This window comes from Lygodium microphyllum, chromosome 11 (assembly GCF_053477565.2).
Source record: "Lygodium microphyllum isolate KBCC chromosome 11, Lygodium_microphyllum_v1.1.10, whole genome shotgun sequence".
NCBI classification, from domain to species: Eukaryota; Viridiplantae; Streptophyta; class Polypodiopsida; order Schizaeales; family Lygodiaceae; genus Lygodium; species Lygodium microphyllum.
This window is the reverse complement of record NC_141145.1, coordinates 73,006,006-73,025,582: the sequence shown is the minus strand read 5'-3', so window position 1 is coordinate 73,025,582 and position 19,577 is coordinate 73,006,006. Positions and strand designations below refer to the sequence as shown.

The window sequence follows — 19,577 nt, the reverse complement described above, 5'->3', positions numbered from 1 at the left end:
CGCACCTGTGGATCCCAGAGACGGTAACCCATCTTGCCTGCATCCCCATAACCAAGGAAAATGCATTTGACACTCTTGGGATCCAGCTTACTTCTCTTGTCCTTGGGCACATGGCAAAATGCCTCACATCCAAAGACACGGAGATGCGCATAAGAGGGAGGTTTTCCAGTCCATACCTCCTCTGCAACCTAGAAATCCAAACCACTAGAGGGTGATATGTTTATGACATGCACAGATGTACTAACTACCTCATCCCAAAAGCTCTGTGGAGGCCTGCATGGCTAAGCATACTGCGTACACACTCTTGGATAGTTTTATTCATCCACTCAGTCAAACCATTCTGGGGGGGTGTAGGGGGCGGTCAACTGATGCTTAATACCCCTCTCATCACATAACTGCTCAAAAGAATGTGAGACATACTCACCCCCATTATCTGTCCTTAGGCATTTTAGCCTATACCCAGACTGGTTCTCAACCAATGCAAGCCATCTCTGAAACACAGCTAAGACATTGGATTTTAGCTTAATGGGATAAGCCCAAACTTTTCGTGAAAAATCATCTATGAATGTAACAAAATACTTTGCACCACCCATAGATTGACAAGGCATGGGCCCACAGACATCCGAATGTACCAATCCAAGGGCTCACTCATGCGTGGCCTACCAGACTTCTTATGCGTAGACCTAGTCTGCCTGCCATAAAGACAATGCTCACATGAATCAAAACATACATAATCAAGGGGCGGTAAGTACTGCAAACTAGAAAGCATTTTCATTCTCTTCAAAGACAAATGGCCCAAATGAGCATGCCAAAGAGATACATGTGGGATAGAACCCACAGACAAAACATAATCAAGGGAAGAAGCACAGTGTTGGCTCTTGGACTCAAGTGCGTCCTTTCATGTGACACCTTGCCGAGAGTGGTTTCATTCATACCGTACTGTTTCAGGTTCTGTGCGCTTGGGTGATGACAACTCTCTTGATATTGTGGGCATTGGTGATGTTAAGCTGCTGTTTTCTTCTGGCAGCAGTTTTGTTATGCAGGATGTACGTCATGTACCTGCTTTGACACGCAGTCTCATGTCAGCTGGACAACTTGATGACGTAGGATATCATATATATTTTGGAGACTCTGCATGGAAGATCACTCGTGGCAGACTTGTGATTGCGAGAGGTGCCAAGACTGGTAGTCTCTATCCCTTGATTGTATAATCATCAACATTCTCAGGCTGCATAACATTGATCTCTTCAATTTTAACACTCGACTTTGCAGGTACTATGCTGCGATCAAAAGACTTATCCTGCACTTTGTCTTTCCCCTTATCTTTGTGCCTTTCATTGCGCAATTCATGGCATTGTGGCCTAATATGGCCCTTTTTCCCACAATGGTGACAAGTAACATCTGCATTCTTGCCACAGGATTTGCTACATGACTTCCCACGAGACTTGGACCGAGATTTCTGAGAATCCCGTCCACGGCCACTACCACTGCCATGCTTTCAATATCCATCATTCCTGCCTCTAACTATCATAGCATGAGACACGTGAGAGGCATTCAAATTCTTACGGTTAACCTCTTCCTGCAGAAGAGCACTCTCAATATCAGATAATTTCAAGGTAGCAGTAGAGGCACATAATGCAGTGCGGAATACATCCCATGACTCATTAAGAGTACCAAGCAAGAAAAGAGGAGTGACATCCTCTGCAAAAGTGATGTCCTGCGAAGTCAAGTTCTTGAGTATAGCATGGAACTGGCTCAAGTGAGCAGACATAGTCACATTCTCCTTCATGCGAGCAGATCCATAAGTTGCTTCAGCCAATACATCTGACTCGCTGGACTTTTCTTGTCATAGAGATTTTTTATCTTTTTCCACAACTGCCATGCACTCTGTTCTTCCTCAAAGACATTATAGTGAACCTGTTCTGTGAGAGACAATACAATAGTAGACTTGCATAACTCATCAAGCTCAAGCCATTCCTCATCTGGCATAGTTGCAGGCGGATGCCCGCTTAACCTCAAAGGTTTAATCTGCGATTTCTGCACCAACACCTGCCAAATCTGGCTCTTCCAATAAGAGTAATCCGTACCATCAAGCTTAGTGATGTTGAAAATAGCATGATCAGTGGACGAACTCGCCATAATGCAGGCTGAAAGACTGTAGACAGCTCAAAACTGCTTGCTGTTTACTGCAGAAAATGACCAAAAAATCACCAAAATCGAGGAAAAATGGCGAAGAAATTGGAATCAAAGATGTTGCCCACCAAGTACTAGTGAAAGTACATCATTTCAAAGTGTTTCAACATGAAAAATCCATGTCAGTCCATACATATATGCTTGCTGTAATAAATTTCAGATTTCAGTAAAAGAGAGCTAACATTGCCAAAATCGGATCCCAAGGCAATCAGATACTGCCAAGACCAAAGCCGGCATCATGCGGGCATAGCATAAGCATATGACGGTCGATAAGCATGAATCCAACACCCAAGTATGTTATACAAACATCTGCCAGTGAGTAGACACACCCCCCAAGCAACGGGGTAAAGTGTTCCTGCCACTACCAAAACTTGACACAAGTAGATGTCAGTTCACAAAGATACAGATCCAAAACTGAGACTTAGCTCATAAGCATACAGTGAACCAAGACATATGATGTATCATCCCAAAAGGTAAGAAGTCCCAAAGTCTCAAGTGTCTGTAACTGCTCAATAGCATGTAACGGCTCAATGCATAAAAGTACCACATGCTCAATGTCTGATAAGCATTCAAGAATGCTCCCACTAGCACAAAAGCCGTATGTACGAGCTCAAGAGCTCAAGCCAAGGCAAGACACAGTTCCAATGACATAAGTCCAAGACAATACATCAATAGTACATCCCGAACATGTAGGCGGTAGAGCATTCGTATGTAGCATCCATAAGCATGTAAGACATCAAGTACATCCCAAGATACAACTCTGGCAAGCCAATAAGTAGCTCAAGTAAGCTCCGAGAATCCAAGGTCAAGCCAAGACTGAGCTCCAGTAGCAATAGGCTCCAAACAATGTAACTAGCATGTAGTAATGGCATAGGCTAAGCATGTCAAGACCAGTCAGACATAAGCAACATACATGCCATAAGTACATCCAAGATGGAGCATCCAAATGCTTTGCAAAGTGAGCTCAAGCTCAACCAACGATCCCGAATCAAAACCAAGCTCTATGTCGAGCCCCAAGTGTCAATACATCACCATATATGTCCGAAACATAGCTCGAAAAGCATAGGCATGAGTACACATGAGTAAAATGACTTCAGCCCAACTATGTACAGTAATAATTTATTGTTCATCAAAACTGGGAATTTCAGCACCAAAATCAGCTCCAAATGGTTGCCAAACAATAGGCATACATTCCCCTAACATCCAGGACCAACCGGGCATCAAATGACAATGCTAAACAAGTTGTAGCATCAAATGTTAGTGTAACACTATCATAAACTGCATGTGGGCTGTTATGACAGTCCCAAAACACTGTTAAATTAGTCCAAAAATGATATGCCAACACATCAACCATCAAAACCAAGCATCAAAGCATGTTCATATCCCCGAAATGGAGCCTTTCCAAGTGCCAATGGAGGGGGAGAGCTGTTTTTGTGACTATCAATGCTAAAGACACATATGGGAGGGCTGCATGATTCCATCAACTGTAAATGCTGGTCCTAGGGCTGCAAAAAATGGTGGCCAAGCTTCGGACGGGTCCGATTAAAGCCAAGGAAGGCCTCAAACAAGCTCCAGCAAGTCTTGTTCAAAGGCAAGTGAGATATGAAGCAAGGGAGCTTCAATGGTGGCTGCCCCAATCTTGTTTACAGCCTGTGAGGCCTGAGAATTGAAGTAAACCCTGAAGAAAATGATCAAATACCTCTGATGTAATGCCCTGAAGGTGCCCAACAATGCCGGGAAGGTGCTAGGGAAGCCAGGGAGTGACGGGAGTTCGAAGGAGTCGAATATGGCTGCCGAGAAGGAGACCCAATGCAAGTAGGGAGTTGATGGGATGCTGAGAATGCCACGAACCAAGCCCAAGAGTCGGAAAGCAAAGCTCTGATACCAGTTGAAAGGGAGCGATGGATGAAAGGTTGGACTCGAGAGCTATGGCGGGAGAGCAAGAGCAAGAAAGGGAGAGACTAGAAATGGAAACTCCAACAGTCACAATGTGTGACCGGGCCTTCCTTTATTCAAACTGTCACTAAAAGAATAAAGAATAAAGTGACAGTGACGGGCGCCCGCCACCTGTAGTGTGCAGTGGCGACTGTCAGTGTAGTAATACACGGGCGGCTAGGCAGAGGCGCCTTTACCTCCAACATCAACAATAATTACATGTTATTTGACAAGGGTTGGTTGTATAATAACAAGAGTTTCCTTTTGAAAAATCACCCACGCACCTCAATCACCTACTCAAGTTTCTTATGCATTTTATTTGCATGTAATACAACATCACCTGAAATGGTATGGTAGGTGTAAAGCAAATTACGATATAGGTTCACATAAAAGGAAGGCCCTCAATCAAGTAGCATGACCGTCAACCAACTGTGTGGAAGCAAGTGAAGAAGTAGCTAATATATAGTCATCTAAACTATACTCTAATGCATTAGTCTCTTCAATCTTGATAGTGGATTTTGTTATGCATTGATCACCCAATGATTTTCCATTATCTTATATTTTTCATTTACCTTTGTTATGCCCATCTTTGTGTATCTTATGGCACTATGGCAATATGTGTCCCTACTACCTACAATAATAGCATATCAATGAAGACTTTAGAGCAAGGGATTTACTGTGAGCCTACCCATGAGATCTAGACTTAGACCTATTTTGTTGTGAGTCTCTACCATGACAATAATTACTACCTCTAGTATTATGTCGGCCTCGAACTACGAGAGCATGAGAGGCAAATGATGCATCAACATTCTTCTTATTAACCTCTTTAGTGAGTAAAGCTCCCTCTAAATCTGAGCATGTAAAGCCACCCTCAAGAGCATTAGTGCTTATTGTAATGCAAAATGTGCCCCATGACTTAGGGAGAGTAACAAGCAAGGATATAGATTTAATATTTTCATCAAAAATAATCTTTTATAATGTAAGCTAGCTCTAAATGGAATGGAACTCATTTAGATGAGTAGATATCAGAGTTCCTTCCTTCATACAAAGGTCCACATGCTTCTTGAGCTGGTACAATTGTGAAGCCGAGCTCTTCTTGTCATAAAGATTACATATCTTTTCCCATAACTCCCATGCATCACGAGTAGTCTCAATTACATTAATATAGATTTGCTTAGACAAAGACAATATATTTGTGGACTTATATGGCTCATCAAGTTCCTTCTAAGTGTCAATATTAAGGTCTTCTAATTATATGCCTTTATATTTTAATAGCTTAACCTACTTCTTTTAGACCAACACTTGCCATCTGTGTCTTTCACTAGTTAAAATTATTCTCATCAAACTTATCAATGTTAAAGATCGCACTATCATTAGAAGCATTATAAGCACATGCCATGATGATCATGTTGCGTAGGTCAAATGCAAGACTTGCGTTGGTGAGCCAAAGAAGCTTTCCCTTACTCTCTTTTCTTATAAAAATTGAAAGCACGACTCATAAAACTAAAAATAGACTTAAAGAAGAGTAAAGCGAAATTGAACAACACACTATTGGGTGCAATTTCTCTATGTACATGGAGGGCATCTCCTCCATGCCATATTTATAATATTAACATGAATCTTACTTTGCCCAAAGATAGGCCCTTTACAATCACACTTTTTGCAAAAGAGTTTGAGTTAACTGAATAGATGGTTACAATTAGTTGCACAACTCATCATTGCTAAGAGCCATAAAATATTTCTAAAATAGCTACAATATATATCATAAAATCTCAAATATCAATAAATATTTACAAAGAGAATGTATGCGTGCCTTAGAATAAATAACGATACATCTTATTTAAATATTTTAATGAAGAAGTCTATGGAATAAATTGCCTTGCATGTATAACCAATTCATATTGCTCTACACATCAACTATGCTGTCAAAAATTTAGAAAATCATGTTAGAAAAAAAATTTACCTAATAAATGCAACCAGCCATAATAAATCAACTAATCATTGGAATTCCATTAAATAATCAAATCATGTAGATATTAACACTTGAGATATGAATATTGTGGCATCACCCATGTATAGCTTCACCCGCTTTCACACCTGCAAGTCTCATGCACGGAAAGGATAGACGTCCCCATCAACCTTTCGCCAAAGATGAAAAGTAATTCGCTCTTAGGAACATACCCCGCGCATAATGGAGAACCATTCAAGGCACTCATCCCGTCAACGTGCACACAAGGGAGAACCATTGAAGGTGCTCATCCCCTCATGTAGGTACCACCTAGCAACATATCACAAAATAAAGAGAGTATAGGCTACTATAATTTTAGCAAAATAGCCCCAAAACTAAGCCAAAAGTGTATGCAAAAGGAGGAGCATAAAGCAATATATTACTATCCACAAAATAAGCACTAAAGTACTTGAAACAAGTGCCTTCCCTCAATAAATTAGTTCAAAGATGAAGTATAGGAGTCTGGTCCATAAAACGATAGTAAATGAAAACTCAACTATAGGCAAATGCCCAAAACAAGACACTCCCACTACTAGGAAAGTCTGGACAACAATTGAATGTAACTAGTAGGGACTAGTGAAGAGAATACAACTCCAAGTACCAAATATTATCAAAGAGCAAAAAAAGTATCAAATATATAAATAAATCCCAAACCAAGGGGTAACAAAGTACATGAGCTAATTGTGCAAAATAGATCTCCAAGCAACATAGAGATCTACCAAGCTACAATCAACACTGCTCATGAATAGTGAAGCGTAGTATATAACAAAGCATCCATAACTGATAGCATGTTTGCTATGATTGGAGGAAGTACTGGGTAACCAAAGAATCAAATGAAAATAAGCTCAAAGTGATTAATAACTACAAAGACAATGTCTACATAGAGTAATGAGCATATATGAGAGATTCCCATAGTCTTTTAAAGCTAGTTTATCTTCCTCATTTGACATTGACATCCATGGTTTAGAGGGGTTCCTACCTCTTCTCGGTATTCTATAGGTCTTAGCATTTGTCATCGACATCGAATTCCCTTTCTTGTTGTACCTTCCCTTTGTATTCATGCATGATAATATTTATAAAAGGATATTCGGGCAAACAATTAGACTTGTAATACTTTTAAACACTTAATGATTGTGCCTTTGGGGAAGTGGAACCTAGGCTGTGACTAGGCTAGACCCACACACTAACCATGAGGCTATGACCCCATGACTTGTGATACTTTTGATTGTGTTCATTGCTGATATTTTTAGAAAGAGAAAATTTGAAGTATTATCACTCTTGTATAGTTGTAGAAAACATTCATCATGCAATCATCATAAAGGAGTACAAAAAGTACAAAGAAAAACCACTACACAAAGTCCACACAACTATGGTGTAATTATTAGACTAATGAGAGACGTAGCTATAAGGTAGACATCAATGACAATGCACTTGATCATGCAAAATCAATACTATCGTTATAAGGACAAAAGAGAAGCTAATTGCAGTACTGTTCATATTAGTATCATTATATAAGTTGGAAGATCACCAACCCATATGATGAGTGGGGACAAACTCAATTGGGTAGCTAATGAAGCTGTTGTTATTGCTGCTATGTACTCAATGGCTCATATGGTTTGGGATAATGGTGGGTCTCAGGATGAAGTGGAATGGCTAAAGCTTCTTGAATGCTCATTCTAATATTTGTTGAAAGGGTGAGCAAGAATGAGAGAGAAGAGCAAGTGCAAGCGAGATAATTAAGAGCTATGGAGATTTGAACAAGAGAGAGCAAGATCGGTGTGTGGGAATTTCCAACAGTCATAGTGTGTGGCCTACCTTCCCTTTATTAGTCTATCATAGTAAAGTATAAGAAATAAAGACAACAATGGTGGGTAGCTAGCACGTGCAATGTGCAAGTGTGTGGGCATTGAGTACAAGGTAAATATATGTGACTAGACGCATGCGGCCTTTAACCCCCAATAGTTTTGTGTTCTTGCTTTCTTGGGTGGGGTAGGAGAGAAGGATGCATGGTTAGTTAAAGTGGAGTGTCGAGAAGACAAGGTGAGAGATTGTCATCAAAGCAAGGAGCAACTTTTGAAAGAATATAAGTCTGTCCAATGTCTTGATTGGTGTACATTTAGCCCAACATAACCAGTGGTAAATTTCCCTTCAAGAACATCCAAGATCCCCTAACCATTCCCATTGCTGATACGAGCATGCGAATAAAAGGGAAAAATCAATAATAAGCACTGAAGAAAAAATAACATTTCTATAAAAGAACATTTAATGGTATAAGAGTAGCTAGTGTACCGTATCTCACAATGTAGGGACTAAGACCCACAAGTCCATCTCATTAAACATGTAAAGAAAAGTAGTTCTCACAGTTTTTGCATAAATAAAATATTGATGAAATACTCAAAAAGATGAGAAAATAGCCATAGTCATGAACCATGTAATCGTAGAGAAAATACAACGGGGATGATGATGATAGCTCAAAAATATACTCACCTCTTACTATGGTTGAGCAAGACACTCACCTCTTGCAATGGTGGGAGATCCAAGATGGAGGCCTCAAAATAGTACTTGATTATTGTGCAAAAAGATGATATGCATGGTTACATTCGTTATTTATATAGTAAACTCTAATTCTAATACCTTAGGCTTATTGTGTGCACATTTTGCTTTATTACAAGCCATCTTAGCCTCAAAAGCTTTGTCCTCAAAGCTTGAAAATTTCGAGAAAATTACAATGAAAATTCCAAGGATAGCTTGTTGAGATGTGGGCCCATGCTAAAGTAGAAATCGTCATATTGAAAAAGATCCCGTCAATTACAGAAACACAAATGAAAACGTCCAACAAATTGCTGTGAAGTCTCACAACAAGGCTATCATGGGAAAAGTGCCATAACTCTTGACAGACATCTTTCATTTTCACAAATGAGGTCTCATGATAAAGTAGACAATGTGTAGTATCTCTTTCAACCATAAAAGTCCAAGTTTGACTGAGTTAGGCCAACTTAATTCATCATAGTAATTTATTACATCAAGATGTTCATTGTCCTGAAGCTTTAATAACTGCATTGTTTTGAAGGATCTTTGACTTCTTGGGAGGGATGGTTGTATGTACCTATGGATAAGTATAAAGTCTTTATCAAAAGCATGCCAAAATAGTTGTCATTGAAGCTAAGTACCTCTAGGTTCAAATGGCTAGCCATTAAAGCAATGATCGTATCCATAACATCCATGACATCCATGGGTATCCTCCATAAAAATGTTCATCCCATCAATACCTATCAGATCAAATGGAAACCATCCACCAAATCATGAATATTTGTATCAAATGGGTACATGTTATGTAATTTCTCAAGACTATGATCCCTCGACAAACCAAACCTGTCTCTCCATTAAACTCCACATAGGATTGAGCACATGGTATCCCTCATGATCTTCAAAGAACTCATCTTCGTAATCTTCTTCAAACTCCTCATTCACACGGTGTTTGCTTTGATACTCTAGGTTTTTAGGTTGATTGACATCTTGACAAGCTTCATGAAATTCATGTGATCCTTTATTTTGCTCATGATTATCCACTTCCGCTTCCTTTTCTTATTCTTCATCTTCCTCTTCTTCTTCTCACTCTTCTTCCTCCTCTTTGTCTTCCTCTTCTTGCTCTTCTTCGTCCTCTTTGTCTTTCTCTTCTTGCTCTTGATTGTCATGAAGATTTTCTTTAGTTATGAATGCTTTAAAATTATCAATACCCTAGGATTCTTTTCCCACTATGTGTATTTATGATGAAGTGACCATTACTCGCTACACTTGAAACATAACCCCTTTGAATGCATGTCCCTCATTAGATAAGTATCTCCCATGGGTAGGTACTCTTTTCTCTTGTATTTCCACTTGCATCAACCCATATTTGTGTTGGTTGTAGTAGTGCTTTGTATGCCCTATTTTTGGCTAGTAACCATCACTACTATGTAATAATCCTCATAATATTGTTGTCCATTTGAACATAGCCCAAAAGGATATGCCCTATCATTATAACTTTGCTACTCATAGGAAAATGATTCAAGAATAAACTATGCATAAGCATTAGCATATTGCCATCCATATTCACTTGCATGTAACTCACATGCACTTGCTTGCTAACTATGTACATTTGCATCTTTTGCCCATGACCATAATGTTGGTCATAACCATATTGCTCATAACTAGTCCAAACTTATGACCATAATGTTGCTCATAGGAGAATGCATGGTCTTGATTTACATGTTTCCCATAGCACACATTATGATGCCTATAAGAAGAACATAAAAAAGATATATCCTCATGCATTCAAGCTTGAAAAGAATGGGCATAAGAGGAACATCCAAAATATTACTACGAGCAAAAACAATTCCAATCTCTACCATGCATGTAAGATGAATATGCTTTACAGCCTCATAAGGATTTGGAACTTTAATGGATAGGGTTGTATGCAGTCTACCATTTCAATTATTGAATATCACTTTCAACTCTGCCATTTGAGAAGCCCATTTAGAATCCTAGTTAGATATTTTAGAGCGCTGTCCCAAATACCTACATCCAATATTTTGCCTATAACTTGAGTCTTGGGTGTCCAAATGATCCATTTTTTGATTCAAAATGAAGCTAACATTTCCCTCTACATATCAAGCATGATAAATTCTATAATAAGATCTATGTGCTTGTCCATTAATTTCTTGCAACTTATTTGTAAGTGATCCCCAACCACTTGAAACACCTGTAAAATCATGTAGCAACTTGTGAGGGACTATGGGCACTTGTAGGACACAAGGAAGACCTAAAACCACAAGGATATGATTGGAACTTTGCTCTGAATTATGGGTTGCATACCCCTTCATAGTCATAATTGATAAGGGAGGGCCACCTCTCTATTACCTTACTGACTTGCTTGGCATCCACTTCTCCTCATGGGTATAGACATGTCAAGTACATGCTAAAGCTAAGAGAACATTGAAGAGGTGCAAGGCTGAAAGGATTCTTTATGATTTTCAATGATATGCAGGGTGTGAATTGATATAAGGGCTAAATAGAATGAGATTGAATAAAAGGGCTTACCACTTACTAGTGACTCACTTCTTTACAAATATTCAACTTATCCTCATACTATATTTTTCCATCAAGACATTCAAGAATGACAAACAATCAAGCCAATGTCAGGGTTAGGTGTTCTAATGATAAAAATGGCAAATCAAATGACTAGAATCGATTGGAAATGAGAAGGCAAAAAGCTTCTAGTAATAGGCTATCACTAATGGATCAATAAACTTGAATATGAAGGGATTTACTCATATTCAATGTCTCTTGCAACAATGGATTAGGCTCATCAAGAGATTTAAGATAGACTAAGGAAGGAAAATTGGGTGGGAGATTACATTGACACATCTTCAAATAGATTAAGATTGGTCCATTGGGCAATGTAGAAGCATCAAAGACATTAAAATCCCCATCAAATTAGCTCCAAACTCGATCAAGAGTACTTTAACTTCAATGAATGAGCTTCAAGATTAACCAAATTTGATCTAGCTTCAATGATTGAGCCGCCACAAATGATTGCCCCATTTGGTTTGTTGTACATGATCACCCTTGCCTTTAAGAGCCAAAAGAACTTGGAATCTTGATGAAATTGTCTCCAATGTCAAGTTTAGAAGAATCTCTTACTAAGACTTCTAGCTAATCTTGATAAATCTTCATGAATAGAGATGCCCTAGAATACCTCATGGTGTCTATTGTGACCAAGATAAGAAAAATGCTTCAAATGATGGAGAAGTGGTTGAATCTTGGACAAAGAAAGCTTGCAACAGCTATTGGCAAGTAATAGGTACACAAATGGAAAGACATATGGTTGTTATCTTTGTTCATTATAGCTTCAAGAATGCAACCTCTTGCTCCAAGAGTGAAATGAAGTCATCGATGCTTGGAGAGACTTGTCATATCCCTTGATAATGAGTAGAAATCATACTAGGTAGATTCATGGAGTGGAGTAGTTCATTTGTTGCCAAATCTATCTTGGATTCAATGTGCCCTAGCTACGTGCAACAAACCATGACTTCAAGAATCACTAATAAGGTTATTGATATGCTCCTTGTGATGAGTTTCTTGTAAGATAAAGCGGTGAGTGAAGCTGTTAAGGCTCAGTGAAGAGATATCAACAAGATCCACCATGGAAGGATCTTGAAGAGAAGCTTGAAGGAAAATAGAAACCTTGTTCTCGAAAAGTAGCCATACTTTTAGTCTTTTCTAAACTTTGTGAACCCTATGTTGTCCAAGAACAACCAAAATGACTTGCGAAATGGCCATGATCTACCAAATTTGTCAAGAAACCTCAATTCTCTTCAAAATCTCTTTCATGAAGCTCCAAAATAGTCATGGTTTGTTGGAAATGTCCCTGACTAGTCACGATTTTGAACTAACCAAACCCTATGACCAAGACTTCAACTCTAGTTACATGTCTTTAATGTCTATGACTTGATTATAACAAGAAATGAACTTGCAATGAGATCAAAGCAAGGCTTTTACACCAATGCAAAGAAGGGCAGTTCTCACAATTTGTTCACAAATAAAATATTCACCAAATACTCAAGAAATGAGAAAATAGCCACAGCCATGAACCATGTTATCATATAGAAAATACAATGAGGATGATGATGATATTTTAGTAAGATACTCACCTCTTGTAATGGTAGGAGGTCCAAGATAGAGGCCTCAAAATAGTACTTGATTATTGTGCAAAAAGATGATGTGCATGGTTACATCCCTTCCTTATATAGTAAACCCTAATTGTAATGCCTTAGGCTTATTGTGTGCACATTTTGCTTTATTACAAAACAAATACAATCTAAAATGAGGAATTCTAGCCTCAAATAGTTTAGATTACTATGCGTTGTGTATGGCTATATACATTCAAATAATTTTATTAATGTTCAATAGAAGTTCAATTGCTTCTCTTCAATTAGCCACTTGAGGGATAGAGAGGCTATGCAACATCAAGTGGGCTAGATACATGATTGAGAGCATTCAAGAGGTGGTATCCTTAGAGTTGAGGACAAGCACATATACTTCTTAGACATGAATTGGGCTCTTTACCGGAGGGGACATTCTCTTATTAGGGATGGCTGCTAGTGGAGAGAGAGTATTTACCTTCTCAATACATGAGTGTAATTGATTTATGAGATATGATTTGGATTGGTTGAAGCTCACAAGATGCTAACAAGAAAGGATTAGGGTGTGGTTCATTGTAATAGGACTTACTATCTAGTCCATGACACTAAGACATGCACGATGGATGGTTGGAGTTATTGGGCACTTGGGAGGAGGCCTCTTCAAAGGCTAAAGTGGAACCATAGGGAGTGGGTTTGGACAAATCCATTTGGAAAGCCATGAAGGGATGTCCTCTTTTTTGGATCCATATGAATGGAATTAGAGTGATGGTAGCAATAACTCATAATTGAATTATATAGGGCATTTTAGTACCTTTCTTTATTAACTCGTGGGAGAGATTCGAGGACAATTATAGACCTAGAACTTTTTGTGGTTATTAGTGCACTATACTTTAGCAATTAGTATTTAGCTTGGTTACAATAGAGACCTTGTTCCTTATGTGAGACATAGAGATACAATATGTGGGATTTCCCTTGGGATATTTCATGGCATTATAGGGTCTATGGTTGTGACATGGGGGATGGTTGCTTAGGCCATAGATAGAGGCTTGACTAGTGGATATGTGGATGTAAAGGGGACTCATGCCTACCTTGTTTTGCAGTAGCATTGAGCAAGAATGCCACATTCGATTTCTTAGAGACAATGTGGACTCATGGCCATTGTCATAATGGGAGCTCATAGCTAGCACATTGCTTTGTGTACATGGACCACCAGATGTAGCATACAAAGGCTCTCTCCAAGATTTGGATTGAGATTGTCCATAATGTTTATGTGAGATGGGAGAGGATACAAGTTTATTCCAAGATTATGTAGAGGGGAGGTGCTTTTCTCAGGCATGGGATATTGGCACTTTCTTTCACTTTCAACCACACACAATTTGACACTTTAGACCTCTTGGCTAGTTGTTCACTCAAGATTGTAATAAGCCTCCCCTTTGTTGTATTTTTGCTTTGGAAGTCCGTTATAGGACCATTATAGTTTGCCTTGGAATATTTTGCCTTGAGGGGATTCACTAATAGAATCTTTGTTTTCATTGAAAAACAATTATAAAGATCAAGACTTATAATGTGATTTTAGTTAAGAAATTGTGAATGTAGAGGGTCAATTTGGGAATTTGGAAAATGCAATAGTCAATTTGAGAATTTTGTGATACTATCTAGTCATTTTGGTAAATTTTTTTACTAAAGAAATAAAAGATGATTGTAATCAATTTATAAATAAATAACTAAAACATGCAATCAAAAACCACAAAAGGAGGACCCAAAAATCTTAGGAAATGTAAACATTTACCTTAAAATAAATCATCAAGGTGGAAGTTGTAATGGGACCACATGTTGAGTTGGTAGTCAAAGGTTTGGATGTCCCTTGGTTAATAAAGTCAATCAATACAAAATTATTCAAAGTCAAAAAAATATTTAACAAACATTTCATAGTTTTTCGACAAGCTCTAGTAGCTATTTATAGGCTTTTTATAATGTAGACTATATTATAAAAAGTTAAAAAATATTTACAGCATCTAATGATGAATCATGGCTACTCCATAGTAGATAATCTAGTGATGCATGATGGCTACTCCATAGTAGTCAATTTCGTAAACAACTTAGAAATGGGGTGCACATATTTTATGTCGGACATTGAAATGCTTATGGACCTCGTCTCAAGGAAGGTGAAAATCGACTTACAAGGAAACAAGAATAGGTGGAGTCCTGTAGGAGGCAAGCGCACTCTCTCTTCCTACAAGCGCACTCTCTCTGGACCATATCCCTTCTGTATTTCTCAGTCAAACGATTGTTTCTATGGCCATCTTGAAGTAAGATTTGCCATGGTAGGCTTAATGTTGATTGCCTTGATGGTGGCCCTCATGCAGCTTGCGTGACAGACTGACGGAGAGTCCCCCAATGGGTTCTTTCTCTCGTTTTGGACGCTACATTAGAGAGGTGTGGAACGTGATTGTCAAGGGAGAAGACGATGATCTGAAGCGGCAAATCCGAAGCGTGGAGGAGCAAGTGGCACGAGTGAGTTCTCACCCTTTTCTACTCACGTGTGTTATCTACTGGAGTCCTGTAATCATTTGCATTAATCCGAAAGGCACAGATGTAAGATCACGTTGCTCAGGATCTGTCACCTGGTTGAAGTAGAAGCTATCATCAGCAAAGTTTGGCTACTTGTAGGCGCCATGAGACCTTGACAAGAGCCTAACCTGAAACTTGGGATTGCATGTTGATAATAGCCTAACCTGGAACTTGGGAGAGTGCATATTGGTTCATTTGGAAGCTTAAATTATAAGTCCTTATGTTGTTACCGACTCACTGCATTGTACCACCAGTCAAATTGTCGAGATCCTAACCTGAAACTTGGAATTGCATGTTGTCAAGTGCCTAACCTGAAACTTGGGATTGCATATTGGATTGATTTGGAAGTTTTAATGATAAGCCATTAAGTTATTATGGCCCACGGCATTGTACCACCTGTCAAGTTGTTATGTATCCTATCATGGACTCCTTCTGGGTGGTCCTTATGTTCAATGTGCAAGTTGGTAAGACCCAACAGCAAATACTCATAGACAAAGTATGAGCTTGGAGATGTGTGATAGCTATGCTCAATTGGCATGTTTTGGAATTGTTTTTTTCCGGCTGGTCATGATTATCCCACAATTATGGCTGTAATATATATATTTTTCATGCTCGCTTGGCATGTTCTGGAATTGTTTTTTTCCGGCTGGTTATGATTATCCCACAATCATGGCTGTAATATATATATTTTTGATGTTTCATCTTCAGAGAAATACGTTTCTGAGAGGAAGTGAAGGTACAATGGGGGTGTTAGAAATAGCTTCAGTAGCCTTCATGTTATGTTGGGCATGGATATGCACTGGGCTGCATTATATACATTTTTATGATTATGTAGTTTGCAGATTATGCATGGTAAAATGGTAATATAGATGTATGAAGCACCTAGTTCAGTACATTTTCGACTGAGTGCATGTGGATACACAATCCCTTGTTGAGCCAGGTTGAGAGCTGTTATGTGTCCATGTGGTTGAGATTGTGCATCTATGTTTGCCTGCACATGCCACTCATAATATGCAGTCAGAGCAATGACCATGTATATGGTTTTCATACCTGAAGTGGGTGCTGAAACTGGTCTTTGACAGCTCAAAGGAAGTAAACACTTAATTTGCAAACAAGAATTTCAGCATTAACAGTCAATTCAGCAAATAAAATACTCACAAAGGGAGCTAGAATGCCCCTACTCCAAAGAGAGACACTGACTGGCTCCAAAGCTTTGCACCTTTTTTGGTATTTCTTTAATTTAATCATGAATGGGGCTTTACAGGGTACAATTCAGCCCAACCATTGCTGGTCTTGGTCCCAAGCTTGAGATTGTGAATGCTGTAGTCCCAGTCCAATCTTGGGTACTTACAACTGACCAAGATAGTAGGCTAGTCTGTAAACCCTAACCAAGGGGCAAATGCTCCAATTCCTGTTCCATGTCTTCTCCTTCGCTTAGACTTGTTATTCTCTCACAATCCAAGGCATTTTTCAGGACAAAAGTGTCCAATTCACACTTTCTTCACTACAAAAATTTCCAGAAAGTGTTCCAATTCTAAGCTCTTGAAGGCAATGAGAAGATCTCAGCCGTAGTTGGGAGAAATCTCAAATTAGAGGAGAAAGAGGAGAAAACCAGAAATCCAGAATGCCGATTTCAGTGTCACCCAAAGCTTAGGAAAGAAGCTTAGCTGCTGCCTTGATACATGCACAAGCTTGAGCTGAAATCTCGATGACTGGAACCCTGAAAAATCAGCAGCAAATCTCTTCTTTTTCCAAGAAAAACAAGGAATGGCAAGGGTTAGATTATTATTTTTGTAAACCTTAGGATAGATTTATTTGATAAGAGTTAGATATTATTAGACAAAAGCATAGTGTTCATGCAAAGAAATCAAGAAGCCCAAAAAGGGGATGCTTTACAATGATTTTTTAGGAATCCCCCTCTAAAACACAAGGGGCTAGGGAATCCATAGTTGCATCGTTGATATAGTCCCCCTTTGAAAGGGATGGGAGGTACGAGGGGATCACTAGAGGAGATGGGGAAAGATGGGATGGAACTTGTGGAATAGGTGGTGCACAATTGAGAATGGGTGTGGCTATGAAAGATTGCCTCGGAGAACCTTGTAAAATGAAATGAAAGGGGAATGGAGCTTGTATAGCCCCCTCTCCTACCAACCTATTGCTAAAATGACTCTTGAAGAAGAATCCTCAATGAAGATAGCCTACTCATTGAAGACAATCCGGATATCGAGTCTAGTAAGGCCATGAATTGAGAGAAGTGGAAAGCCCAAATATGGAACATTTAGGTCTTCCAAAATGGAGCATGATGGATAGTGAGGCAATGGCAAAGTGCCAACGCCACTGATAGGCATTGAACAAATATCATCAATAGTGACTATATTCTCTAATGGACAGAGATTTTATAGCAAATCTCATTTAAGGAGTCGTATGACTCAAAGCACAACTGTCAATGGACCAGGCCCTTTTGGAAGATAAGACAACTAATGAAGAAGGCTCCTCCATCTCATGGATGTGAAGGAACATAGACTCACGAGTAACAGTTGGAGTAGAGGTAAAGCAAGGCTGAGATGATTTAGCTCCATCCTTTGCTCTCGAATGAAGGTGAGGGTATTTCTATGAGAGTGCGCAACGGAAGAAGGAACACGAACACAGAGACAAAGGAATTGAGAGAGATTGCAAGAAAAGAAGAAAGAGATCTACATTGAACAAGAAAAGAATGCTGAATAGAGAAGGACTGATTAGTCCTTGCATGCAGTCCACAGTGTTAGTGAGGGCACGAGGTCAGGCTGATGATGACGGCAACATTGGAGATGGAGGAAGATGATGGAATCGGAGTGTGCACTTGCCAAGGTAGGAGGAAGATGATTTGCCAACCGAGTAGGGGAGGTTATAAATAGCCAAATACCCCCAAATGTGGTTGATCTGAAATCTGGGCTCAAGAATATGGCCGACCAACATTTAAAGTTGGTGAAATGCAAAAAATGCTCAGAAAAATTCCGAAAATAGTGGACAATGTCCGGTAGGCAAGGCAAACTACTATATGTAGAAAGTGCCCGGGAAATGCACACAAAATCTTGATTGGAGGAGAAAATGCACTAATAGGCAATAAATAGATTGCTCTAGAATGAGCTGCCTCCTCCGTCAAAACAAGTGACAGGCAGGCTAGAGCTCCTACAGTCCTCGTGTGACTCAGATTGAGGCTCGTAGGTAGAGATAACAAGGCATGGTAAACAAGACTACTAATACCCCCTCTTAGATCTTGGATGTGGCAGAAGGCCAAGGAAGAAATGGATCCTAGGGTGGCAAGAGGAATGCCAGTGTCGAGGAAGTCCATCAATGAAGACTCTTGATGAAGAGGCTCCTCACAATCTTGGGGAGGAAGCTCCTCACGATCCTTGGAAACCCCCTTTGAAACACTAGGGGCCAGGGAATCCACAGTTTCATCATTGAGATCGTCCCCCTTTGAAAGGGATGGAGGGAACAAGGGAACCACCAAAGGAGAGGGTGGGGGATGGGAAGGAATCTGTGAAATAGATGGTGCACAAGCGAGAACATGTATAGCAATAGACAACTGCCTTGAAGGACCCTGCATAAGAGAAGGGGAATGGAGCGTACAAAGCCCGCTCTCGTGCCAACCTACCGTGATAACAGCCTCTTTGAAAGAATCCTTGATACAAATGACCTGCTTGGTGAAGACAACTTGGGTACCAAGCCTAGTAAGGCCATAAATTGAGAGGAGTGGAAAGTTGAAGTTTGGAACATAAAGGGCTTGTGAAAGGGAGCTCAATGTGTCAAAAATAACAAGTATGCTCTGATATATGTTAAAATAAGCGAACATGGTGATGATGCACTAAATCATGCTATGAGAATAAAAGATGGTACAATAGCCGAAGCTCATAAGATAATTGGATTGTCTTGTCTCAATCAGGTAGCACCTGTGGGAAATCTGCACAGTGAAGGGAGTGAAACACAATTCTCTAGGCAGTGGGGTATCAAAGTAATCACTGGAAGGTGAAGGATAGCTGTCAAGGGAGCGAATCACAATCCTTTGATACCGGGGAGTGACCTGGGCAGCAAAAGGCAAATCCTAGAGTGTCAAAGCTATCAAACACAAGGAGAGCAGCCTAGATTTTGACACCAGGTAGATAATGATGTCGTCAGATGATGGAGGATGAGTCGAGCTGTAAAAA

The 19,577-nt window shown here is 39.5% G+C and overlaps 1 protein-coding gene across 5 annotated transcripts in view; it reads left to right on the top strand.

Moving 5' to 3' along the window:
* Positions 1-14,911: 14,911 nt before the first annotated feature.
* LOC148028956 (uncharacterized) overlaps positions 14,912-19,577 on the top strand; it is a 59,219-nt gene continuing 54,553 nt past the window's right edge. The window contains exons 1-2 of one of the 5 annotated variants that reach the window (XM_087687720.1): positions 14,912-15,033; positions 15,186-15,333. In XM_087687720.1, the coding sequence (XP_087543846.1) occupies positions 15,217-15,333 (117 nt within the window). In that variant the 5' untranslated portion in view covers positions 14,912-15,033; positions 15,186-15,216. Of the gene's footprint in view, positions 15,334-19,577 lie in introns of all 5 variants that reach the window. The other 4 variants (XM_087687722.1, XM_087687721.1, XM_087687723.1 and 1 more) reach the window with 4 other exon arrangements.